This window comes from Podarcis erhardii (assembly GCF_964252035.2).
Source record: "Podarcis erhardii genome assembly, chromosome: 7".
Classification (NCBI taxonomy): domain Eukaryota; kingdom Metazoa; phylum Chordata; class Lepidosauria; order Squamata; family Lacertidae; genus Podarcis; species Podarcis erhardii.
The window spans coordinates 65,312,246-65,339,602 of record NC_138511.1 but is presented as its reverse complement, the minus strand read 5'-3'; the positions used below and the strand labels follow the sequence as shown (position 1 = coordinate 65,339,602).

At 39.9% G+C, this 27,357-nt stretch overlaps 1 protein-coding gene across 9 annotated transcripts; it reads right to left on the bottom strand.

The window, feature by feature from the left end:
* Positions 1-498: 498 nt before the first annotated feature.
* Positions 499-27,307, bottom strand: SRRM1 (serine and arginine repetitive matrix 1). 9 transcript variants are annotated; one of them, XM_081868778.1, is made up of 19 exons: positions 27,101-27,304; positions 21,814-21,903; positions 20,863-20,985; positions 18,494-18,664; positions 16,649-16,761; positions 15,928-16,128; positions 15,225-15,425; positions 14,284-14,403; positions 12,000-12,271; positions 10,808-10,888; positions 10,161-10,247; positions 7,757-7,901; positions 7,372-7,413; positions 5,573-5,677; positions 4,352-4,810; positions 3,103-3,298; positions 2,552-2,734; positions 1,352-1,479; positions 499-771 (listed from the first exon to the last, which is right to left on the bottom strand). In XM_081868778.1, exons 1-18 carry the CDS (start codon positions 27,119-27,121, stop codon positions 1,375-1,377), a joined length of 2,715 nt encoding a protein of 904 aa, XP_081724904.1. In that variant the 5' UTR covers positions 27,122-27,304; the 3' UTR covers positions 499-771; positions 1,352-1,374. The 9 variants fall into 9 exon arrangements, with proteins under 9 accessions (XP_081724904.1, XP_081724903.1, XP_081724907.1 ...); XM_081868777.1 differs by having other exon boundaries at positions 499-1,479; XM_081868781.1 differs by lacking the exon at positions 1,352-1,479.
* Between the last annotated feature and the right edge of the window lie 50 nt (positions 27,308-27,357).

The following is a 27,357-nucleotide window of genomic DNA, read 5'->3' as shown; positions in this document are numbered from 1 at the left end:
GAGCTATGGTAAGAGAGGGTGGGGAAGAGCCTGAATGAATTCTCTTCAAGAACTCTTCCTGCCCGTGAATTTTAAAACAATGGCATGTTTCTAGCTCTGACTGTTGTGAAGAGGAACTGACCATTGGATAGAGAGGAAATTTTGCTCATGGAAAATGGTATGCATCTGAAGATGCCCCTCTGTTAGAGGGGCAATACCCACACTCACGGGAACTCTAGTGCTCCAGAGGCAGCATCTGCAAAAGGCTCCATTGAACGAAGGCAAAATGGTGCTGGGCCCTCCAGAGATTTCCCCTATCATTCCTGGCCGTGTCTGATGTGAGTTGGGAGTGCAACAACATTTGGAGAGCCACAGGTTCCCCATCCCTGCACTTTAGGACCTTTGGGGAAGTTTTTAGCTCAGTGAACAAGATTAGAACCACACACTTTTCTGCAAAATAAGCAAATTTGTTTACTTGAATTTTGAGTGGGGAGAAATTACATACATAAATCACCAAGATCCTTTAAATTTAGAAATTTATTTTGTTTAATCCACAAGCTTTATAATAGCTTTAGTTTTTTAAAAAAACAAAAAACCCCAGTGAGAACATGACAATATCCAAAGTTCAGGCCCTTCAGGCTTTCAGAGATCACAGCTCTGAAAGTTTCACACTATTCCAAAGGACCGCAACAAGACCAAAAAAAAAAAAAAAAAACTATGAATGGGGCAACAACAACATTTCACAGAACAAAACTGTATGCCAAACTTTGCTGAGATTGCCGATTATGGAAACTAATTTAAAAAGAAAACAAAGAAGGAGGGGGCGGGAAAGAGAAAAAACAACAACAAATTAAATTCCAGCATTCCAGATAAACATCATTATAAACCCCACTGGCAAGAGCAGCAGGTTACCATGTAGATACCATCCTCAAATACTAATCCCGGTTTTAAGCATAGACAATACAGGCAAACAGAGAAATCTGAGAATTTGCAAGTGTTTCTATGCAATTTCTTTGATAACTGAACAGACCACAAATGGCCTAGGGCAAGAAATCAGATTAGAAACTCCATAAGCATTTGTACAACGGCATTTTAGAGGAACTGTGGGATCTGTAAGCTTCGTTTTAAAACCCTTGAAGGGAAGGGGAGGGAGAGAATTCCTTACTGCATAAGAAAATTCTAGTGAAACCATGTCAACTGTTGAAGGAGGTCACTAGTACACCGTGAATGCTTTTTTGTAATGAAGATCCATGCCTTTTTTTAAACATGAACTTCAACCTAGCAATTATTACAACCAATGTTAAAGTCTAAAGCTCAAACACATTTTAGCAATTTGAAATTGAAGTCTGAGTACAAACCAAACAAAATGTACATTATATCAAATGCTGCTTCAGCCTAAGATGGTGGAGACGCTTGCGCCTTCCTCATTGACCTCAGAGCCTTCTCACGCAGATGCTTTTCCAAGTCATCCAGGTTATCTTCTGCTTCACTCTCAGTCTCCTTAACGCAATGGAAAGTCAGCAATTACTTCTATAGTCACAGAATATGAGCCTGAATTAGATTTGGCCAAAGAGTAGAAACTTGCATGATACAAACAGCAAAATTCCTAGGTTTTTAGACTAACACTATCAACATTAGGAATTCTAGTTTGAGACACTGGAGCTATATATAAAATGGAAAGAAGTATTAATAAGTATCACACTTCAGCAGATTTTGGTGAAACACAATCTTTTTTGCGTATTGCCTTTAAAACAGGGATGGAGGACCTCTGACCTACCAGATGTTGTAGGGCTACAATTCCCAAAATCCCTGACAATTGGCTATGTTGACCAGGACTAAGAGCAAGAGTTCCACAACATCTTGAATGTCACAGGCTCTCCACCTCTGCTTTACAAAGGTCAAACAAGCATGGCTTCATTCTCATGGTACAGAGCCCCACGGTGTATTACTAGGCCTTGCCTCTGGTGTGCCTATTAGCAAGGATGCCAAACAACCTCCCTCCATTCTGTACTGCTAGTATGAAAACATGCAATCTCCTTCCCTGGGACAGCAGCTACGCTTGCTGGGAAGATCATAGGTTCCTCCTTTCCGGGTTCTCTCATCACAGCTTCCATCTTATGTTTTATATATGAACATATGTTTTATATCAGCATGTTTCAATACTGACAACAGAGAGAGAGTAGATGGACAGTAGTGAAAGGAAGCCTGAGAACAGCAGCTCAAGCCCCAGCCTTGGTCTCTTCAGTTGCTGGCCCTTTTCCATGTAAGAGCCTCACACAGGCCAGAACTATGCCTCCTTAAGACAAAGGTTCTCAGGATGCCAAACACGGCAAAAAGCTGATCCCATGCAAGACCACAGCCTGCAAATGCCTGGAGTACACAGCTCGTGGGTATATTCAAACAAAGGTTTTCTCGAACTGTACAAGGAAGAATGCAAGCTTTGTGTGCCATTCTATAATAGTTTGTAATCTGATTCCTGGACCCTTAATATTTGAACCATTGCCAGTCAGTTTCCAACCCACCACATGGAATATAGAAAAGTGGTTTATAAATGTTTTGAACAAATATTCACCTTTTGGGGCTCCATATTTTTCTCCTGGTCTTCCTGTGCAGACGTGGTAAAAACAGTCATTGCAGCAGCAACTGCAGCCTTCTCTTTCTTATGCTTCTTATGCTTCTTGTGCTTTTTATCCTTTTTATGCTTCTTATCCTTCTTTTTCTTCTTCTTCTTGCTACCCCCTTCCTGATCAGAATTCTGTAATGTTAAGCAAATTGTTTTGTGAGTGTTTGCTTTGCTCTGTTTATGGAAAGGCAGCATATAAATGTTTTAAATAATGTGAATTTGAACATACACCACAAAGCAATACATTCCTAGACAACTCCCTGACAATGATCACTTGCCTGTATATTGGCAAAAATACAAGCTTTCGTGTTTGAAATTAAAGCAGTAGGAATCCAGTAATAAAGTAACTGTCAGTCTAGCTTGGTAGAGATTCACAGCTGCATTAGACCCAGCAAACATTGTTTCGGTCAGCGTAAGAGGATGGTTGAATCGAGCGTAAAAGCGTAAGAGGATGCATGAATCGAGAGGTGGCCATCACAGTTGCACTGGAAGATACACACCCTTACTGGTGATGGACTTGGTGTAGGGTTTTTAGCCTTCTTTGCAGGTGCTGGTGGCGACCAGTGAGCAGAAGGCGATCGAGATCGAGCAGGAGATGGAGGCACTGGATGTTTCTTGGGAGGTGGCTCAGGAGATCCTGAAACAGACCTGGATGAAGATCCCCTTCTCACAGAATGTGGACTTGGTGTGGAAACCCTTAGGAAAAGAGGTAAAAAATAAATAAATCTTGATTTCCATGCTAAGAAGGATGCAATTCAATTGAATATGCAAATACACAAGTTTAGTTTAAATGTTCTCTAAGTGCAGACTTTATCCTACAACTAAAACTTCAAGCCCCCTTTCCATTTTTCCAAGATGTATCCTTTCATGGCTTTCCAAATGAAATCTCTTTTTTATGTTTATTACAGCTCCAGAACAATTCATTTGAATTTTAATGTCACAACCAATTTGTACATTTTTATCTCATGTAGACAGAGGTCCCTTGTGACATCTGTATGGTTTGTAGGATTTTTTAAAAAATAAAATACTGAAATGGTACATAAATATATGTAGATAATAAATCATGATCTTTCCCAGAGGGATACTCTTAAATCAAAACTATATTGTTTTGACAGCTGAATTTTTTTTTTCTTATGTTGGTTAAAATTTAATAAAGATTTATTTTTTAAAACTATCAATATTTAGTCAAACTTTTATGTACCCTTTAAATAACCTCCAAGTTTTCATTTCTATTTTTTTTAAATTCCAGTATATTTAATTTACTCCATTGCTCTAATTATTCATTTTTTTTATTTGCTCTTATACCAGAAGTTCTTGGAGTTTCCCCCCATTTTTTTGTCACCAAGGTATGGTCAGAAACCAACATATTCCCAAACATGTTTTAATATGTGACTGGAATCAAGTATGCTACAGTTGACTGTAGGATCCATTAAGAATTTATATTCTTTTAAGATTTTGTTACACTGATGGAACAGATGATAGAAATGCGCTGTATCCAACAGGAGTCAGTCTGAGAAGATCCACTCAAATTAACGAACATGACCAACTTAAGTCCATTAATTTCAATGGGTCTTCTCCAGTGTTCTGTCATGAAATTTCATGTCTAAGTCCTATCAAACAAGTTATTTGGTAGGGAAATTACGCAGTACACCTCAGGGTTGGTAATATTCTCAGAAATTCCTTAGTGGCCTATCCAAACTGCTTTTCAAATATCAAAAGCAGCCCTTTGGCTGCCAATGAATTACTCACTTCTTAGACTTTTTCGGCTCTGGGGTTCTTGAGACTCTTCTGATGGGCCTGGTGCTTGGTGATGGAGAATGCCTTCGCTGGGGAGAAGATGAAGGTCCCCGGCGCAGCAGCGGGGGACTTGCAGAAGGACGGGAAGGCCTAGGCTGTGGTGAAGGAGAATGCCGTTTGTTCTGCAGAGGGGAACGGGCTTCGCGGTTGGACCTGCTGGGCGGAGATCCTTTCCTGTGCTTGGAAGATATTGATGGCGAGCGTCTCTTTGGGGGTGGAGAACTTCTTTGTTTTGGTGGTGGGGAACGGGAGACTCTAAGCTTAGGCTGCGGAGAAGGAGATGCCCTTCGTTTGGGAGGAGGAGAAGCCGTCCTTCTCTTTGGAGGGGGTGAAGGAGAGTATCTTCTTTGTATTGGAGGAGAGTATCTTCTGGGTGTGGGAGAGTGCCGGCGAGGTGGTGGTGATGGAGACCTTAGAAACAAATATGCAAAGTAATAATTTAAGGAGTACATGAAGGTGTTTCCAAATAATAATAGATAACTGTGTGAACAGTTTTACTTCGCTATAATTGCCTGTAAATGCCACTGCATAATTAGAAAGCAATACCTCCTGCTATTTACACAATTTTTCTAAATGTTCTATAACATTTTCATTATCTTTTTTTATTTAAATATGCCTATTGAAATAATCTTTGTAAACCACTGTTCCAATCACAAACAGATACCGTTGGATGTCATCTCTAACCTTTAATTGTGATCTTATTTGTGGGCTGTTTCAGCTGATTTATTGTTTTAATCTTTTATAAACTTTATTGAAACCATTGGTTGCTTAAAAGTTTAAACTAAAGTAAACACAGTGGTACCTCGGGTTAAGTACTTAATTTGTTCTGGAGGTCCGTTCTTAACCTGAAACTGTTCTTAACCTGAAGCACCACTTTAGCTAATGGGGCCTCCTGCTGCTGCCGCGCCGCCGCAGCACAATTTCTCTTCTCATCCTGAAGCAAAGTTCTTAATCCGAGGTACTATTTCTGGCTTAGCAGAGTCTGTAACCTGAAGCGTATGTAACCTGAGGTACCACTGTATATAAATACCTTAAGAAGCATCAATAGTTTCATTGCCAATTTCAAAATAATGAATATTGATGCCTCTATCAAATGTTGATGAAAAGCCATTTCTAAGTTAACAGCACACTTTTTATAGAGATGTGTTTCATAAGGTAAGAAGCAAGTATTACCTTCGGCGTGGTAATGAAGGTGACCTATGCCGTCTTGGAGGAGGGGCAGGGGAAGGAGAGCGCCGTCTTCTGGTAGGCAGTGGCGATGGACTGCGCCTCCTCCTACTAAAGGAAGGAGAGAGGGAAAAGGCTCAAGACAGATCCTAGAGAAAGAAGCATACGCACAACAGCCTATGCACAAAGTAGCTTACTGCTGGCCAAGGCAACATCATCCTGCCCTTCAGCTATAATCCCTTTAACAATTGTTGCCACTCAACCATCGGGCTCTTATTAGTCATATTAGTGGTAGCCAGCAAGCACAGAGAACAGGGCTTAAACAAAGCCACATACCTAGCCTCCTGGGATCACCAGGCAAGTTTTTTTTAAAAAAAGAAAAGAGGATCAACTAACAACTAGCATAGCCATTTTTGAGCAGACAGGCTAGCAAATTTGTGTTTCTTTGGGGACACACTTTCAATGCTGCTGTAAGGTGACACATAGACAATATGTTCTGCTACTCTCATGCCCTCTTTCCTCCAACTAGGATTCATTTAATTTACAATATAATCCTGTTGTGTTGCGCACGACGGCGGTGTGTGTATGAAAAGCAATAACGCTGACTGATCCACCACATGCTAGTATGCCAACACCAATGCAATTCCCTCAAGGAGCAAAACTGCACTGGCAAAACAGCGACAGATCTTCAACTTAAATGATTCCCTCCCAGGCACAGATGTCACATGTACAGAAGCAATGAGAAGCCTGTTTAGGTGACAACTGAAGTGCATTTAAGCAGGCTTGTCCACGATTTTAGCTCAGCTGAGTTTCAATATGCATATAAATTTAATGTTATATTGGCCTGCAGCACTTTCCCTTCAAAGGCATATGGTGGAAGTGATAGAGAATTCACTTGCAAGTCACCTGTGCCACTTTCCTTTTTTTTTTACTTTCTGCCTCTTTCCCTCCACAAACAAGGATCCTCTGATCACCACATATGTACATAGCTGGCAATATCCGAAAGTACCCATGTTTCATGAAAATTTTTTACATAGCTTTCTAAAAGACTTGGGGTATCTGTAATATTAGAGCAAAGTGAAGCAAAACATAAAATAAAATTGTACAAAAGTAATCCTCAATACAAGTACACAATGTTGTGATGAATTGGTGTTTCTTTTGTAACTAGAAATTTATAACAATGCAGATGATGTAATCAAAATAAAAACAATCCACTTTCAGTTTTACAGTAGATCCTAAACAAATATTTAAAACCCCCCCTGAATGTAATCTTTTTAACAACATCATACACTACTGCTTTCCACAACACAGTAAACTCTATTTTAAATAAATAAATTAAACTCTATTTTAACTACTTCTGAATATCCATTTGGAAAACACCAAATGTGCATTGCTAGACTGTCATCTTGTTTTATCATCCCATTTTTGTAACTTTCTTCTATTTTTCATTTCCTTCGTAGCTGAATTGGTGGCAGAGATGATCAAAGCAGACTTAGGAAAGACTAAGGTCCCCCACCTCCCTCCACCACCACCACCTCCCACAGGCTTAGCATCCCCCCACTTTATTTTTTTACATGGTGGGCCTATGTTAAATATGCAATAAGTACTGCCTGCAATATGTTACAGTGCTGCTTTGAATTGTTTTTATCTGATTAATGGAAGCCACACTGGGCTCCTTTCAGGAACAGTGTGTTATAAATTTGAAGTTAATAATAATAATAATGATAGTAGTAGTAGTAAATACAACCTTTCTAAAAAGCCCTTTAAGACTTAATCCTAATTAGCAGATTAACCTGCTAACTGACCTTTTAACAATTGGCAACTGCCACCTCTTTCCCATCTGCATCCTGACAGCAGTGGAGGGGAGGGAAAAAAATTGAGAAGTCAAACATCCCCCAGAGTTACTTGCTAGGATGAATTAGCAATTCTTAGCCCCAAGAAACTCCCATTATGAATCCTAATGATTAAAATCAGCCAAAGTCATTAAAGTAAGTGGAACAACAGAAACAACATCGCCAACACGAAACATTAACATATTCATGTTCTCAGTTTGGGACAGGTGCTAAATTTAGTTCTGACGGCAGAATATGCAAAAGCAAAACAAGCTCCAAATGATATAATAAGGTGCTCAGAAAACAATGGCACATGGACCGCTAGAAGTAAACGCCAGTATAAAACAAAGGAAGTTACCGAGGGGAAGAATCTTTCTGCCACTTTCGTGGAGATGGAGAAGGGCTACGGGAATGCGAGTGTCGCCGGCGTCTACCCACTTCACCATTCTTTACGTTTGACTTTTTTGGCCGTTCTTCTTCAGATGATGACGATGAACCAGAATCTGTCAGAAAATGAAAAACTCTTGTTTCTAAAATGCAACACAATAATGACTTTAGAATTAATGATATTATTTTTAATTGACTCTATATAAAGCAGCTAAATTCCGCTAATTTTTCTTTCACAACTTTTTCAATAACCAGTTTAAAAGGAAATCAAATTCTGTGAATGAACCCCTTAAGAATAAAAAAAATCAAAATGCAGCAAACTTCTGTAGAATAATTAATAGCAGCTTTACAAATCAATTTGTGCAATTATGTATCTGTGGCTGATTAAAGAGTTTGAAAAAAATAATCTTATGGATTCTGTTTTCAAACATCCTCTCTGCATGGATTCCCAACTCCACCCACATGGCTGTCCTTCTAAAACTGGCATATTAAAAGATATTAGGAACCAGAAGTAATCTAAGCTATAAGTATTATATGCTGTCTCTAGCAGGCTTCTCTAAGTTCCCATTCAGTTCACACATAAAGCCTACTTTTATAAGCAACCAGGTGCCATTAGCTCCCAAGGGCAGTGAGCCAACAGTTTTTAAGGATGTGAAAGGAAAAGATTAAATTATTTCAATATAATTTCAATATAGGGCCATACCCATGAGCAATGCAAGCAGAGAGGGAAACACTGTCATCTGGTTAAGATGTAACAATCTCATTCTAACCAACCATGGCTTATTAGTTCTAAAATGAGCACTGAAGCAATGCACTCCCTTTGTGCTTCAAATGAAAGCCTTCATCTGAACTGGGAAACCCAGTTATATGCTGTGTGAGAGGAGGTAGGGGAGAGCACAGTGCTCAAACTAATAAATCAGTGTATTACTATGGTATTGCTGCATCTAAACTATGCCTATAGCTGATACATTGGCCCAAAATACACTTTTCAAATGCCTACTGAAAGATCTCCAAGGAAACAAAAAAAATTTCCCTACTAATTCTCAACACGTCACAGAAGGGGATAAGGCACTCTCTTGAGCCATTAAAGGCAAACATCAAATACCTTACACCAGCTCCAACAAACCACCTACAACTCTCTAGGAAGGTGCACCTCATATTTTTTAAGAACCAGTGATTTAAGAAATAAGCCTGAGGTACAGGAGTGGGGGCCCCTGTGGCCCTCCAGAGGTTGCTGGAAATTTTAGTGTCATAATACCGTATTTACTCGAATCTATTGCTCCCCTTTTCTGGCCAATTATGTTGTGAAAATAAGGTGCACATTAGATTCAATGTCACATTTACATTTGCCAGCAAATACTTTTTTTGGTTTCAATGTTCTGAAAATTGAGGTGCGCATTAGATTCGATGGTGTATTAGGCTAGAGTAAATGCGGTATCTGGAGGGCCACAGGTTCACTACCGCCGCAGTCCAACACCTGTGAATTTTGTGTACGCAGCTATCTTACCCACAGATGCCACTCTATATTCTAGCAGGGGCCTTTTCTCAGCAATAGAAAATTGCACCTCACCCCTACCCCTAATAACTGCAATGGCCTACAGAACAAAAGTTTATAGGGTTAAAAGCCAGCCTCTTAAATAGAGTCTATGAAGGCTGCCACTAATTTCAAAATGGATGAGCTGGCAACAAATATTAAAGGGCTGGGGGACAGCCAGCCTGCAGGCAGAATTTGGCTAGCCAGCCTCTCTTTTGATTAAGCCATGGCCAACCACCCAGCACCTGACATCATATATGACATCAGGTGTGCAGCAGGTAAGGGTGGGGCTTCAAAGGGATAAATTAGGATTTCAAAGTGAGCTTCCAGTTTTTCCTTTCCATCAGCAGTTGGGAGGGTGGTAGGTTGCCTTGCTCAGAGAGGGGAAAGCAGTTTCCCTCCCAGTACTACTCTTTGAAGCTCCAGACACCAGAGGCTCAGAGCAGTTCGGGGCTGTCTGAAAGCCCTTCTTCAGCTGTTTGGAATATTTGAAGTCCTGACAATTGGGGCTTTAAAGCACAGCACCAGCTGATGTTACTATGGCATCAGGTGATTGACAGGTAGGCAGCCCCACAAGTGGGGAGATAAAGTTCTGGCCCACTGGTCAGAAAAGGTTCCCCACCCCTGAAATGCTGGATAGAACCAGAACAGTCCACATAAAGAAATCCAAGCAACTTAGCCAAATTATAGGTTTGCAATAGAAGCCATTTATAACAACTCATATTAGGACATTATTTTTTTTTGTACACTTACTTGGGAAGAGGCCCCAGTAAACAAGAGGGAGCTTATTTCCAAGTATACATTACAAGGATTCAGTCTGCAAAACTATAAAATACCGTACCAGATGAAGACTGCTGGTTCTGCCTTCTATACTGCCGTCTTTGTTGCACAGAATCTGCAGCTGCCATTTTACCACCTTTGTCTTCTTCTGAAAAGTGTGCAAATTAAAAGAAAAACACATTGAAATATTATATTTACAAGTGTGTTTCATAGGAAGTGTTTTTATACTATGTCAGACCATTGGTCCATCAGAACTGTCTACCCTGACCAGCAGTGTCTCTCCAGTGTCTCCCTACCTAGGGATGCCAGCAACTGAACCTAGGACTTTTCTCATGCAAGGCAGGTGCTCTACCACAGAGCTATAGCTCTCCCTCTGTTAACAGTAACACTATGGAATACATTTCATATTCACAGAGCACAATCTCAGGGCTCTTTCTTAAGACATGGTTCTTTTACAGTGCTTTGGATGTCAAGAGAGTCTAGAGATGATTATGTTTGAACTGCTGCTGCTTTTTCACTCTTTTGGTTATTTTTGCTACATTTTATAGTGTTCTTAAATGGTTAGCCTTATTTTAATGAGGCATCTTCACATAAAAAGGTACACACTGGGCACCTAATGCACCAAAGTCACACAAACCACTCCCAATATCACATACTCTCAAAATAACTCCGTATTAAAAATGTAAAGACATAAATTGAGGAACTCACCCGATTCTGACAATTCTACTTTTCTAGGTTTCGGTGCTGGTGAGGGAGATTCCCTTTTTTCAATACTTTTACGTTTGGGTGCTGAAAGGAAACAAATAAACAGAATTCTGAGGAAGAGCCAGGAAAATATTGGGTATATATATAGTAACTTATACAGTAGTGTTAAGTGCCCTAGGAGCCTTCACAAAGCATATGTGATTCACGCCCGCCCCCCAAACACCATTCTGGTGCAGATCCAGATTCAACTCTAGGAAAGTCACTATCTTTCAGCCTAAACTACAGCATAGGAGTTGCTGCAAGGATGAAATGAGATAAAACTGCAAACAGTCCCAAGCCCCTAGGACAGGGCAGGTAAGAAACTCAAATTTAAAAACAAGCCCCAAAACTTGTCAGATAAATCTTCATTAGTGCTCCCTGTAAAAGGAATCAGAGGGAGAGTGTATAAAATGCTCTAACCACATCCACTGTGCTGTAATTTGAAATCAGAACTTACATCTGAGGCCACCACCATTATAGGCTAATCTACAACGATTGTATTTTTTAAAATCTTCTAATGGTGGCATTTTTAAACATAAGTGTGGTATAGTACAAGCAAAGGAACTGTTACAGCCTTTGAAACAGTTACTAAACACTGCCAGCCTGCCACCAACGCTTCCACTGAACTCAATTCTCCAAAAGAAGCAACTGAGGTTGATCCCTGTGCTCAACCCACTCATGCAGGGAGCTGCCCAAGAAAACACAGAAGTGTTTTCCTTATATCTAGGAGCACAGAAGTGATGTCATGTGAAATAATGCTATTGGCTGCTACTGGTGTGCATGTCAAGTAGTCCTTACAGCAACAAAACCTAAATGTACTTGTAGAGCATGGTAACTACTCCAGCTCTCTTTTGAGCTACACGTGTGGCAATTGTACTGTGCTTTACTTACAGATGTACCTGGCCAGCAATACATGAAGTTTACTGCCTGCCTTTTCTGGCCGTCTAGCTTAGGGGACTGGTTTTGGGCTGGAGAATAAAACACAGATGGCCCCTAACATTTTAGTATTTATTATCTATCTCTCTCCCCACAACCTTTCCACTTTAAACAGGCAGGCGTCTAAGACACTCTACTCATTAGATACTAAAGAGCTATACGAAGCCCCATACACACAATTAAGAGCGTCTTGTAAAAAAAGTAATTTACTTCTCTGTACCTGAGGTTCTACTGGGAGAAACTGAGCCTCGGCCTTTTCTTGCACGGTTCGATTGCTGAGGCGTCGGAGATCGGCGGGGCTTTGGGGGTGGAGTTAGGGGTGGGGAGGGGCGGTGCCTTCGCCTAGGAGGACTTGCTGAAGGTGACAGTCTACGTGTCTTACGAGGAGGGCTGGAGACAACTCTCTTAGGTGGTTTCTTTGGTGGAGATCGGGAACGTGAAGAGGAGGAAGAGGAACTACTTCCTGACAAAGATGCTGATGATCGTCTCCTCCTGTAAAATTCAAGTTGACATCAAGTATTCTCTGACTAATCATAATAAGACACTGTAACCAATCTGCATTGTCCTGCTTTCTCAAAGATCTTACTAGCTTCTACTACTATATTTCCACAAACAGTTGAATAGCACTTTCAATTTAACACATCCAGCAGACCTAACTTAGTAGTTAGTGATGGGAAAGGTTTCAAGTGGTTTAGGAGTTGGATGGTCTAGAAGTATTCTATTTAAAGGACTGAATTAAATGGACTCTTTCATTTAAGAAACTTGTCTCAAAGAAGCCCAATGCAAGGGGATTAAAAAATGTTCTTTCATGTTTGGAAAAACCATCGGTATTGAGAGTTTAATCAGTCAAGTTTCTTTCAGATTACACTTTAAAGTAGGGCCTCTAGAATTCTGCGGCACAATTTGTGGTCAGTTCTGTTGCTATCATGTACCTGCTGACTCCACCTTTGGCTGCAGAATTCCTGAGAACCTGAAAAAAAGAAACCCTACCCTGAGCAATTTAGTCTTTGGAAGTGATATCACAAAGCTAAACAACTACACTTGTGTTAAATTTTCAAAAGTTTTTCTAAAGTCCAAGTGCTCAGTATCCAGTCACAAAATTTGCAAAGCAATATTCAAATGTCAGTTTGTCTGTGCACATAACCTTTTGCAACATAATGGCATCCTATGAAAAGAGTAGCAATGAAGTGAGTGTATGTTAATTCTTTAGGAGCAATGCTTTCAAACGGCATTCTGTAGGAAACGGGGGCTCTTCCCCAAAAGGCATTTGGGATGCTACTACACAACTTCACTGCAATGTACACTGTCAGGTGTACCTGCTATTCATGTAGCGGTGACAGGGTCCAACAGGTCTGGTCATTGCCCAACATAAATTATGTGCCCTAAAACATGTCCCAGAATCCTCTGCAAATGCACAGAATTCCATGAAAGAAAAATGGTGGACAAGTTACTGTGAAACAAGCTCCCCCATGTTTTAGGATGTTTAGGTACAGTCTGTGGAAAACAAAGGCTTCTTAGGAGGGTCAACCTTACCAAGAAATGCTTTAAAAGTAAAGACATCTGTCCTATTTGAATCCTAAGACATTTTGCTTTTACAGCTGACAACCCCTACACTGATTCTTTGAAAGTACAGTCTCAAAAATAGTTCAGAAACAAATACACTTTCTAAGAGCCCCTGGCCTGGTGGAACGCTCTCACATGAGACCAGGGCCCTGTGGGATTTGACATCTTTCCGCAGGGCCTGCAAGACGGAACTGTTCCGCCAGGCCTTTAGTCAGGGTTCGGTCTGATTCTTGTCTTTCTGTATAAGAACAAGCATTAAAGAGGCCTCCTAGCCTGCTCACAGGTCCTTTATAAGACCAGTGGTAACAGTTGGCCCGGGAGAATATTAACCACTCTCAATTTTATCCGTGGACGGCCATCTGTCCAGATCTTAATTTGCTCTGAACCAATTTTAAGATGTATTTTAATTGATTGCCTGTTTTTATGTTCTTTGTACACTGTGTTAGTTTGGTGATGTTCGCTGCCCTGAGCCCGGCTCCGGCCAGGGTACAAATAAAATTTTATTTATTATTATTATTATTATCATCATCATCATCATCATCGTCGTCGTTGTCGTCGTCTTGTCAACCTATGCTAAGCATTGGATATATTATTTAAAAAGACAGGCCATGGAGAATTGTAGAAATGACAGCGTTCAGTTTCCCTTGATGGCAACTTTCATGGTATTTTATTTATTTATCTCTTCCTACTGAGGAAGTCAGGATGTAGACAAAACAGTCTCTTATTTTTATTGAAGTCTCTTATTTCTCTGTATATCTTTTGTCCTGAACACAAAGAGGAAAGTATTTCATGACCAGTTTCAGACCAAATAGGAGACTGTTTCTGACTCTCATCTCCCTAAATTGAAGGGGGGTAGGGAATGAACTGAAGCAACTAAAACATTACTATTGATACATCCCTTAAATACAGGTGACTCTTGCTTCTAAATTAGAGACTCTTACCGTCTCACAGGAGATCTACTCCTTCTGTGTCTGGGTGGAGGTGGAATGCGTCTTGGTGGGGTTCTTCTCCGAGGAGATGGGCGTCGTCTTGGGCTAGGCCGCCTTCTTGGTGAGTAAGACCTATCAATTCATGAAAATTCAGACACTAAATTTATTGATTTACAAGGCCAAAGCTTTGCCAACTCTCTGAAGGGAGTTCCTTATCAGTGGAGCATATTGCTGCTATAAAACTTGGAGCAGGACTGGCCTTCTGTTTTGTCTCAGTGTAACAGGAAGATTGCAAGCACCTGTGTAATTACCTGGCCACACACTGCCATTTACCCCTCTGGAAGCAGCACCCGTGTTGCTGCAGGAAAGCTGACAACAGATACCTGAATGCTTAATGGTGAGAAAGGGTCCTTCCACAAAGCTAAGCATTCTACTGAGATGGTCATGGAGAATGCCTGTGCCACTGCAGTACTGATGCAACAATATATAACAGTTTATTATTCCTAAGGTTAAATTAGTATTTGGTGCAGTAAAGGAGCAGGAGCTCTTCACGTCTATGTCAGTCAAAATGTCTTTCTCTGGAAGCACCCAGCATGCCCTGGGAAGTCTCAGTACACAGGCAACAGAAGACCAATCGAGAGCTGAAAGAGACCAGTGTGTGCAAAGCAGTTGCTCTCTATGTCCTGTACTGGCCCCGCACAGATAACTATCAAGTCCTAATTCATATTTACATGAGTGGGGGCTGTTTTGACATGGTGTGATCACAGGCTGTTCCCATGACCACACACATGAAGAAACAACATGGAATGGTCCAAACTCTAAGAAATGATAAAAGGACAATGAGGAGGAGGAATGCTTTACCATTTTTTCATCCAAATTGGATGAGGCAGATGTGACTTAAAAAGAACACATATGCTGCCCAGCAGGGCAAAAACACCTTTCAACCCTCTAACCTGGATCGTGATCTATGACGCCTTCTTGGTCTTGAATGAGATGCAGACCGTGAGCGAGACTTTGACCTTGACTTGGATCGAGAAGGAGTCCTTTGACGATTCTTTTCCTTTTCTTTCTCCCTTTCCTTCTTTGAAATTCTTTCTGGAGATGGCTCCTTGGTATCTGGCACAGGCTCAATTTTGGGGACTTTCAAAATATCACTGTTGAAATACATTTTGAAGATTAAACCAGAGATTACAATTGGAGGGGAAAAAACTTTAGATAATTTAAGGGTGCAATCTGCAACACTTAACAGACACATGGCAGGTAATTCTAGAAGACACCCATTATGTTAACTAAGAGCTCTGAACCAAAACGGTATGTCCAGTTTTCTATGAAGAAGAGATTTGTTTAAGGCACTTGCACGCCAAAAGCATCAACTCCCGATTGGTAGATTATGCCTCAGACAAAGCTCCTGGCACCTTCCATTCCCATGTTCAATCTTACATTTTCACATTTCTGTAGTATTGTTAGGTTATGTCCAACACGTATTCAAAAAGTAATGAAAGCAAGCCAGAATGATGAACAAATAACTAAATAAAATTGGTGTAGAATTACAGCTTTCTGAATTATATTCACTACTCCACATGACATCGAATATCACGTTTCAGAGTAATATGAGAACAAAACTAGAAAGGAAAACTTCTCAACAAGGAGATATACCTAGTAGATGTGGCCTCCTGGATCAATGTTTCTTTTATTTTGATTGAAGGTTCTGGCTCAGGAGTCTCTTCTTTCTTTTCTGGTGCAGGAGTAACACTACGACTCTTTGTTTTATGGTGTGGGGATCGGGAATGGCTGTGTTTTCTCTCTTTCCTGATAGGGGATGAGCGTCTTCTAGGGGAAGGAGACCTTGATTTGCGCCTAGGACAAAGTCAATTTATATTCAAGTTTCTTGTGGAATTTGAAAAATATATTAATATCCAATCCAATTATCCTTCTCACTCTTGCTACCTGCTTATAATTTAACTTTGCTGTCTGAAACAGCATTTATATACTCTGTCACTTTCATTTCAAGTAATAAACCCATCTTTTTTTATTCTTCTTGCGTGTGAGCTTCTGGTGAGCGCAAGGTTGAGGGTAAATGTTTATTAGTAACAAATGCACACATTATAGCTCTAGCAAAAAGATCCTGAAGATCTCAGCTTAATATTGGGAGTTTGCATAGATGATACATGGGCCATGGACACAAATGTAGGTTCAAATGTACACCTTGTAGCACTGTTAACTGGGAAAAATAAAATGCTTTAGCCAGAGCATTTAGACTTCAAATACTAAAAGACACATTCCCAAGAAAATTTAACTAACAGAGCTGCTCTACCACAGCTTCAACACATGCAAGAGTCATTTGGAAAATAACAACACACACACATTTAAGTAATACCTTCTAGGACTTCGGGATCTGTCCCTCTTTTCTCTATTTTCTTTATCTTCCTTGTCTCTCTTATCCTTGTCTTCATCTTGTTTCTTCATGGAAGCCAATTTTTCCTGTTCAATCTGAAATAAACATTAATGTGCCCTTAATTCAGAAGCATGGGCTGAGAAGAAAATGTTGAATCCACTGAAAGAATAAATATTAACACCATACACATTGATATAGTGTTCTTCATATAGTGTGTTCTGAATGCTTCAAATGCATTATCTTGTCTTTACAACCACCCAATAAGGTAACCAAATATTTTCCTAAAAATGCAGAAGCAAGTGGCTTGTCTAAAGTCATCTGGTGAGGTCAAAGCAAAAACAAACAAACAAACCAACAACTGATCTGTAGACTTGTGAATTCATTGTTCTATGAATAAGCCGCTATGCTACTTTAGCTCAGGTACATTTACATCAAGAATAACACAGAGCTGAACAAATGCATTCAAACCAGGAGGCTCAAAGAGGAAAACCACTAAGACAAATTACACAATGACATGAACATTAGCAGAGAGTGAAGTGTCTCTGCCACTCAGTAGATTACTGGAAGCCATAGTTAAAACTGGCTGGTTAGGCATGGTAAGTGGATAGGTGCTAACTTTGAAACCCCACGTCAACCATAAAATCTCATAATGCTAAACTGAATTAGTATATCAAATATTAAAATCATTTGTATAAGCCCAACTTCTGGTGTATTTTATTTCTAGAGTCACCTGATAATTAATATGCTGCTACTATGATGTAAAACATTTAAAGCACTAACAGGATAGAATAGACTGCACACACTTTGTTCTGCGTTTGGGGAAAACAGCTGACAATGGTAGGACAGTGGAAGGACAAATTATTTACAATCAAGATCAGACACTGTAAAACGCTGATTTATTATTCCAAACACTTGGGGTAGCAGAACTTGAGCTGTTAGTGCCTTCAGAAAACTGAAAATAGATATAATGTGATGAGCCATGCCACACTCTGAACCTGAGAAGGGTGTTTGCCATTGTTGCTCTTTCTAAATAGTTAAATACCATGCAATTCTGGGAGCTAAAAAATAAGTGCCTTGAGTGCAGAAACTCAAAAAGGAGTCATTCTTCAGAGTAGAAGTGAGCATGAAACCAAGTCCACAACTTTCACTGGGGTTATGTTCTGGGCATCACACCTAAATCCAAAGTCATGTCTAGTCAAAACACAATGGGTTCAATGATTCAAATACATTTTCCCCAGAACCCCACCCCATTTTTATTATTTTTATTATTATTTGCCATGCACATAAAGCTGACTACACACAAGTTAAATGTGCATAGGTTGTGGGCTTACTGTACACAGCAGATGATTTGACCACCTTTTTGCTGGGAACACCAATTATGTGTACAAATCAATACCATGTTCACATTTCCACACGTGATCTTTCGTAATCACATCTTTAATAAAACAAACACTCACAAGAACTCATCTTTGTGTAAAAGGAAATAACTGTTCACCATGTAACAGAGTTGGTGAACTGAATAGTTTTAAACTTGTACTGATTATTGTATTAATATTACACTTAGGTTGCAATTCTAACCCTGCTTACCTGGGAGTAAGTCCTACTAAATTCAAAAGAACTTACTTATGAGTAGTTATGGTTAGGGCTCTCACTCTTAATATCTAGAGTTAACACAGTTTCTGTTCAATTTGTTTTCGTTCAAGCCCCGCTTTTGATCTAGAAAACTCCCAATTTACTTAAGATGCTCTGTGGTTTGTCCAGAGACATTTTACAAGTTCGTATTTGAATAGGGGTTTGAACCCATCAACTGGCACTGTTGAAGTTTACCTGTCTCTGTTTTATTTCTTCTTTCTTCAGCTCCAGGAAAGCAGATGGAATACCAGCAATGTTTTCTTGTGCACTTAACAATAGTGGCCACAGTTCTCCCATGAACTCTCTAGCATTTTTCCCATTCAAGAACCCAGTCAGGTTGATTTGCATCATTTTGGAATCTGGATTCTGCAAAGAGATGTGACAGGAAGAAACACAGGTTATTTGAAAAAAAACAAACTCAGGTAAGTCATTTTAATTTTCACAATCTTCTACCATGGGGCTACAGTATATTAAGCTCATTACTAGTTTAAAAAACTTGCCCTAAAAGTTGCTCAGCAACATAGTCCTAAGTTTACCAATTTTCTCTTGTCATACCATTTACATTCAAAATGGCCTGTTAATCCTTTGTGGATTTCATAAGCATTTTGGTCTCTGCAGCCGCTACAGCTGTGGGGCATGAATTTAGTATAGCAGCATCATAATAGTTGATATAAGTTTCTTTGTAGTTAACTTTCTAAACATTCTTCCCCAATAGTCTTTGGTACTGCTGCTTGAAAATATTTTTTTTGTTTTGTTTTTGTTTACTGTGATCCGTACAATGGACAGAAGCTGTACACTTATTTAACATTACAGAATCATCATCTACAATAACCCTGCTGTGTCCTGCTGTGAAAACTGAACAAAAATTTATGCATGCATTCTCTTACTTTCATCAGCAAACTAGACTAAGCCTTCACTGACACATTTATGGAATGAAAGCTGCCATATCTGGTTTTTATGACATTTATGCAATGCCCACAAAGGATTAAGAGGTCAAGTTTGGCTCACAGTATAAGTGGGCACTTTATTTCTAACATTGTTGGTCAAAGCAACAAGGTCCATATAACAAGCACAGCTCAACAGCACAAAGCAAGTACAGATTCCAGGTGTCTTCAGTTTCTTCTTGGAACTTTGGGGGGTTTGGAATCGCCAAGTCCCCTGTAGAGAAAGATGTTCCCTTGGCTTGCTTCCGACTCCCTACTGCAACTCAACCACCTTGAGTTTAATGTTATATCATTTATCTAAATTGCAAAAGACGAACAAGCAATAATGAGTACACAACCACAAAAAGGAAAAAAATTGTTTTTTTTTTAATTCTAAAGTTTAAATCATGCTTTGTACAAAGGGGAACTAAAACTGAATATCTAGGTTTTATTACACTAATACATGTTAGCAAGCTACTTCCCATTATACATTCTTACTTTATTTAGCTGATCCCTTAAATTTTCCTCCCCAGTTACAATTTCTATGCAATTACATAAACGATTCCAAATATGGCTGTTTTAACAAATAAAATCTTACATTCAAAATACACCATGATCTTTTTTTAAAACAGCAATACCTTTCTCAGTTGAAATGTCAACTGTTCAGTCAAAGCATAAAGATGAATTCTTTGGAAGAAAGATTGAGCATAATGTATATTAGCACAAGAGCATTTCTGCCATTAGTTCAGAGAAAATACTGTACTGACTCTTGGGATGCAGTGGCAGATTGTTTAAGATAAAAGACTGAGTTTATCATGAACTCAGTTTCATTTTTGAAGTTCATGTTACACAACTGGTAACTGTTTAGCTGTATTCCAGTGGTGCAATTCAGTTCCATTAACTTAAGATGGGTGTCTTGCCACTAATTTCAGTGGAAGGTGGCTTACACTTATAAGGTTTCGTCTTTAGCAACCTGAAGCATATTTTTACTGTAATTAATATATCACCCCTCCATCCCTACTGAACACAGCCACAGTTCTATACAGAGTAGGTCTCCACTGAACGCCTCTTACCAATTTAGAACTGCACCTTATGCTTTACATTTAATCTGATCTAATTCACAACAATTTCAAGAGCAGTGTAAAGCTTTGCCCAATGGCTTTCTGATGGATGCTTTGTCAGTCTTTGGTTCGGCCACTTTACACAACTCACCTCCAAACACACACTGCATCATCAAGGGAGTTGGTCAGAGCGACATTGGACACTCACTCTGCTGTGACCTAATAAGGTGATGGTGCTATACTTCAGACGCAAGGAATAACTTCCATTTTGGTTCAGGCCTTTTAAATCATAAATCACATCATCATTAGAAAATTGCTGTCAAAGTAGCTTAACACGTAACAGCAAAATCAACACAGTAAGTCTGATTTTTCACCTGAGTAGTTTTGCAAACTATGCACCTTCACTAAAACTGTCAACCTTAACAAAATGTTTTACAAGTTGAATTTATTCACAATATACATTGTAACAAAACCCCTCCTAATTCCATCAACTGTTTTTGATAGAAAAAATTCAGTTTTGGCAGAACAATAATGCAATACATTTACAAATGTGTAAATACAACCACAGCAAAATCATTACCTTCACTTCCAACTGGTTGAATATAAATTCAATTACTACATCGTCTTCAAATCCAAGGATTTCCGTTACTCTTTTTGTTATCCATGGCTTGATTACTTCCAGGTTTACTTTGCTCATGTCCACCTACATTGATCAACCAAAAACATGAATTATATTTAATGGTAACATTTCTTTTGTTCAGTCACTTAAGACTTCTGGTCTCCAACTAGCAGTCAACTACCACAAGTTTTTCATGCCATAGCAATGCACACAAGCACAGCAAGCAATAGCAGTGCTTGGAAACATTAGTTTTCTAGTTTATCAGTAGAAGGTATTAGCTTGATACTTCATTGAAACAGAGCATTCTCTATCACTTTAAAGTATCACTGAAGCACCACCATATGGTAAACCATATGCCTGAATTTAAGCTGGTGATGCAAAGGAAGAATCAGGAGTGCACTTAAAGAGTGTGTTCCTGATGCTTCTTCATTTTAGTTTTGCCATGACATTTCTTGTGCCTCATGCCACTTAGAACATCAGGTGTGGGACAAGTGGACACGAACTACCCAAAACAGCTTGGGCCCACTAGTGGTCTAACAATGCTAGTGGCAGCCCCCGTTTTCCTGAGAAATCATGATTTAAAGACTGCAGCTGAAATGATTCATTCAATAGCGAATTTGTCTTTGGACTCCAGGCATGAAACTATTCACAGTTCTTTTCTAGAGTTCTTTGCAATGGGGTGGAAGCCTTGACTGAAAAATGACACAACTTCGTGTTTGTATCCCAACATAAATTCTCCATTAGCTTTAAAAACTTATTCTATTTAAAGTGCAAGACAACAAGTTATTCTTAATGCTCTATTAGCTTTAGCTCAGTTAGTTAAATTCAAAAAGCATCTTCTGTATTTATTAAGGGTTTTTTTTTTTTTTTAGAATTCCATATCACTCTCCAAATACAACAAAGGGAACATACTTTCTTTTCTAGACATTCTGCAAATTTCAGTTGCTTTAGTAGCTTCTTCTGTTTGTTGCTGAAGCGGTTGTCCTGTTCAGCGCTAGTTCCCTGTAAGAATAAAACAATTGAGTAAATTTTAAATACAGTTAACTAATTTAATAAAATACAGTTAACTAATTTAACTAATCAAAGATATTTCTCGATGCTAACTTATTGAGGGCCACAGGTTTCTCATCTTCGCTGTAAGATTTATTACCATCCACGACCCAATTCTTAACAGCAGAATGGCATTAAACCTTAAAATGCCCCAACAATTGTACCATCTCCACATGCACTCCTATATGCCACAAACTTTTAGAAAACGGTATAGCTACCAAGCAATCTCTCAAATAATTTCCAGCCAACATTAGAAAGCAACTTAAAAATTTCACATCACTAGCTTTTTAAATATCTTAAGACTATAAATAGGATTTGACAGGTGAACTATCAAGTAATGGGGATTCAAGCTTCATATGAATTACTCAGAAGGTTAACATCATTCAATGCTGATATTTTATATATAGAAAATGGAAGCAGCAGGAGGATATGGGAGAGTTTGCCACATTCTTAATAAAAGAGAAACTACTGCATTCAGAAACCTGTTAATGGACCAATTCACTATGACAGAAAGCTGACCAAAAAGAGAAATCCCATTATCACTGGGCCTTATCTTTTTTGCACCATATGTTCTGAAAGTATGTCCTATTGGGATCACATACACCCTTTAAAGTGTACAAAGATACAGGGAAAAATCCAGTATTATTCTTAGTTTTAGTACATGTCCACTGATTTCAGTGGGTCTCTTCACTCATGGTTCATTTCAAAATGCCTTGTTAAACATTAGAAAATAGATTTTACTGATATCACATTTTTTAAAAAGAATTGGCACTGGGTACTTTTCCATTCATTATAATAGGATCCCTTAAGAGTAAGTAAAATGCAATTAAAAAAAAACAACCTAAAGGGGATGAGGAAAGAGATGAAAAACCACAATACAACTGACCACATGCTAACAAGTATGTACATGGAGTATGAAGCGGTTCAGCCTTTACAAAAATTTCCAATAACTGCTATGATTTACAGCAACCCCAATGGTTTGGTGGGTGGGAGGGTTAAAAACTGAGTTTTGTATCCAATGTTAGGTCAGACTCAGAACCATTTAAATTAATGGAAATCTTAGGTCAGTTAATTTCAATGAATCTACACTCAGCAAAACTTCGCTGGTTACAAACCACAGTCCAGTATTTTGCAGACCACAGAAGCTAACAATACTTGCATGCATGTCTTTAAAAGCTATATGCAGAACAGGTAACTGTTGAAAAACTCTAATTCAGAGAGTAGATGTTTTATTACAATGTGGTTAGATAACATAAAAGCTGGCTGCTTATTATTCCCCTTCTTAGAACAGAGCCACTATTATTACCAGGTGCTCTGGTATGTTGCTCTATGATTAGCATAACATATCTCAGACTAGGACATAAGGATTCATCGTTCACCAGTGACCATCTAGGTACCATGCAAATATCTTGTGCAATGCTAGGAGGTGTAGCCATCATCAAAAGAGTGCTTCGACCTTCCTTTTAACATTCTGGGTTTGCTTGAATTGCCAAACACAACAGGTCATGAAATCCTGTCCAATCAGAAGATCAATTACAGCAGCAGAAAAATCAAAGGATAAAAAAAGACACTGGGCACAACGCCAAATAGATATGGTTCCCAAAATTTCAAGGAAGCTCTTTATCAAACAAAATATTTAATCTTAATGAAACATGATTGGAAAAGCTTACAGTAGCTGGATTGGTGAAGAAACTTTTCATTCACAAAATGTGCTCAATAAATGTGCTCAAAAACATGTCACCTTTTGGGACTTTTTGGAACGTGTTTTCCATTTAAAAAGGAATTTTGTGCACACTCAAAGATTCAAGCTGTACTGTTCACATAAGTTATTCTTTAGAACTTAATCGGCATCCCAGCCCTAAGTATGTGTTACCACTATCATGCTTTCTTTAGAAAGCAAGAGCTATTTTCCTGATTCCTTGTGATATGATTTCCACTTTTTGTTAACAAAAAGTCTGGAACTCTACGTGTGGAGTTTCTTTTCAAAGGAAAAATTATTCTAAAAAGCTCAGGGTGAAATGTTCCCAAGCATATTCACAATTCCTTTATTTTATGAATGAAATACTCTCTCACCAGTCCAGATACTGTGTAAATATATTTATTTATCTATTTCATAGGAGAGGCTGTATTTTATGACTTATTTGTGAGGGGAAAGAGTGTGGATACAGCTACAGGGCAATACAGTGGTGCCTCGCAAGACGAAAAGAATCCGTTCCGCGATTCTCTTCGTCTAGCGGTTTCTTCGTCTTGCGAAGCAAGCCCATTGACGGCTTAGCGGATTAGCGCTATTAGCGGCTTATCAGCTTAGCGGATAAGCGGCTTGGAAAAAGGGGGGGAAGGGAAAAAAAGTTGGAAAAACTAGCAAGACATTTCGTCTTGCAAAGAAAGCCCATAGGGAAATTCGTTTTGCGAAGCGCCTCCAAAACGGAAACCATTTCGTCTAACGGGTTTTTCGTCTTGCGAGGCATTCGTCTTGCGGGGCACCACTGTAGGTACCTGGCAACAAGGTCCATGCATGTGTGACTCCTGTAGAACTTGAAAGTAACCACTATCAAATTGACCTCATGATGCACTAAAACACCGACTGCCACTTACACAATAAGAACACTGTTGTGTAATACTGTATTTGATTATGGCCAAAGAATCAGTGGTCAAGTACCTGGTCAGTTTGACAATATTTGATCAGACAACTGACTGACTCCTCAAACCTAGCACCAGAATGCCTTTAACACCTCAAAAAGTAGAACAAAAAAGTTTACTAGTAGAGACCAAGATTCTAACACCATCTAAGGGCAGTGTAAGAATATCACAAAGTCCAAAGAGAGTCAGTGAATAGTGTTGGCCTAGGGACTGGGAATCTGGGATAAAATTCCAACTCAGCCATGAAATTCACTGGCTGACCTTGGGCCAGTCACCATCTCTCAGCTTAAGCTGAGCTCACAGGGTTGTTGTAAGTATAAATGAACAGAGCCACACATGCTACCTTGAGCTCTGTGGAATAAAGGCAGGATATAAATATAATAATCATTATGATGATGATGATGATGTAGTAGTATTAGAGCTTCTATAATGTACTGTAGTACGCATACAACAGTACCTTAGGATAATTTTTTACTCTAGTTTACCATGTTGGGGAGCAGGCATCAGTGCAGGTTTAACATCATTCAAGTTTGTCCACAAACTCATGCTGCCTTTACTACAGGTTGGTCACCTAACATTATGTAACAGGGCTGCTGTTATACCCTAATGCTAATGTTTTCAAAAGTTTCTGGGGACTTTTATTAAATTTCTTCATTTTTTCGAAATGTTTATATACTGCTTTCATCATATCAGATTTCAGGGTAGTGAGCCTTCAGATGACTGGAATTTTTCTATAATAAGATGAGTCACTACTGAGATGCTCCTGAAATTCAACTGCATGGAAGTGGTTCCACATTCAAAGGCTCTACTGCAATCAACCTGATATTGGAAGACTCTCCTCAAATCTGAAAACAACTGATTTGGATGCACATTACACAAACCTTCCACTGCTCACCAAAAAGACAAACTAAAGAAAAAAAGTTTACCCCACACATTTGTATACTTGTGTTTTGTCTGTTCTCTTGCAACACAGGAATAACAGAAAAGGCACTCATCTGCTGCTGCATAGTGGAATTATCATCTGGATTTTAAAAAATGGACTTGCATTTTGGTCCTGAATCAAGATTAGGGATTTCCTCAGACTAAATATGTTAAAGTAGTGTTTTGTTACTACCAAAGTACTGTGCTTGTGTCTCTTAACTGAGTTACGCACAGGACATTTACAGATATCTCTTTCACTTCACATAATTTTGGCCCTATTACCACCATCCCCATTTAGATGCACGGGTTTTAAATAAGCTTGTGAAAATTAGGTATGCAGATGTACATATGTGTGTACAATAAGCATCTACAATAAGTATGATTAGCAGAGACTAGAGCAGGGATTTAGATTCAAGTAGGTAGCCGTGTTGGTCTGACGCAGTTGAAATATATATAAAAAATTGTCCAGTAGCACCTTAGAGACCAACTAAGTTTGTTCTTGGTATAAGCTTTTGTGTGCATGCACACTTCTTCAGATCTGAGGAATGCACACGAAAGCTTATACCAAACTTAGTTGGTCTCTAAGGTGCTACTGGACAATTTTTTTATATATTTCAAAAGCAGGGGTGAGGAACTTGTGGCCCTACAAATGTTATCAGACTGTAGCTCCCATCAACCTCTGCCAGCATGGTCAATGGTCAAAAACGGTGGGAGCTGGAATCCAGCAACATCTGGAAAGCCGCTTGTTCTGCGCTGCTAATCCAGAGCAAAAAATGTACACATTTGTATACTGTACTTAAATGTATGCAATGGTTTCCATATCTATCTTAACTCTTCCTATTTATGAGTCTAACAAAACAAGTTCTATCTAGTCCACAAAAATAAAAAGTGCATAAAAAGCAAAGGCAGTTTCCCAAAATCGACCAAACAAAAGCAGGGTGGGCTTTGGGCGGGGGTGGGGAGGAAGGAGATGAGGGAGGTAAACGAGGGAATAGGCTGGATATTGAGGCTTCAGAAACGTATTGACCAACCGTGTATGTCAGAATGAAAGGGACGATTCGTCCTCAAAGTTATTAATGGAGGGAGGGACGATTATTAATACCACCGAGAACTAAACCTAAGGGTGCATGTGGGATGAGTTAATTTAAAAGGTGCGGGGAGGCCCAGGCGCCTCGGGGCCCTTCGCTTCCTCCTTCCTGTCGGCGGGCGACGGCTTCGCAGCAGCGGAGACGAAAAGGAAAACCCACGAGAAGAACGACGGCTTCGGGGGCGGATGAGGAGGAATAAAGAGGCAGACAGAATGGACAAAAAAGGGGGGCAGCGCGTGAGGAGGAAGAATCCCCCCTCCGTTCGCCCCCCACCTTCGCGTTTCTGCCTCGCGCTGGAAAGGAGCCGCGCGCCGCCGCCATTTTCTCCGCCTCGGCTCCACACACGGGGAGGGGAAGAGAAAGGGCCGGCCTGGCTTGCGTCAGGCGGGGGTCCGGGGACAGAGGACACGGGAGACCCCCTACGCCACCCTCCCTGCAGCCGCCGCCTCATCCCCGTCCCTCTCGCCGCCGTTGCTTTTCACCCCGGCCTCAGCACTTACGCGGAAGAATCCCGCGTCCATCTTGACTCCTCCTGCCTGGCCGCAGAGAGCGCTGCTCCGTCTCCCGACATGCACCGCGCGGCAGAAGCGCGAGAGCCCGTCCTTCGCCGCTGCCCCCTCGCCTCCCTCCTTTGGCTTAGTGAATCATCCTCCCTGCCGTCGCCGATCTCGTCACTTCGCGCGGGAATCAGGGGAGGGAAAGCGGTGGGCGGGCGGAGTCCCGTGACGCCTTCGGGAAAAAAGAGGCGGGCCCGGGG

Coding starts and splice junctions, on each gene's coding strand:
- SRRM1 (XM_081868777.1), bottom strand. CDS start 27,121: ATGGACGCGGGATTCTTCCGC. Junction 21,904..27,100: donor TGGACGCGGGATTCTTCCGC/GTAAGTGCTGAG, acceptor TTATTCTTACAG/GGAACTAGCGCTGAACAGGA. Junction 3,299..4,351: donor GAGCCGAAAAAGTCTAAGAA/GTGAGTAATTCA, acceptor TCTTTTCCTAAG/GGTTTCCACACCAAGTCCAC.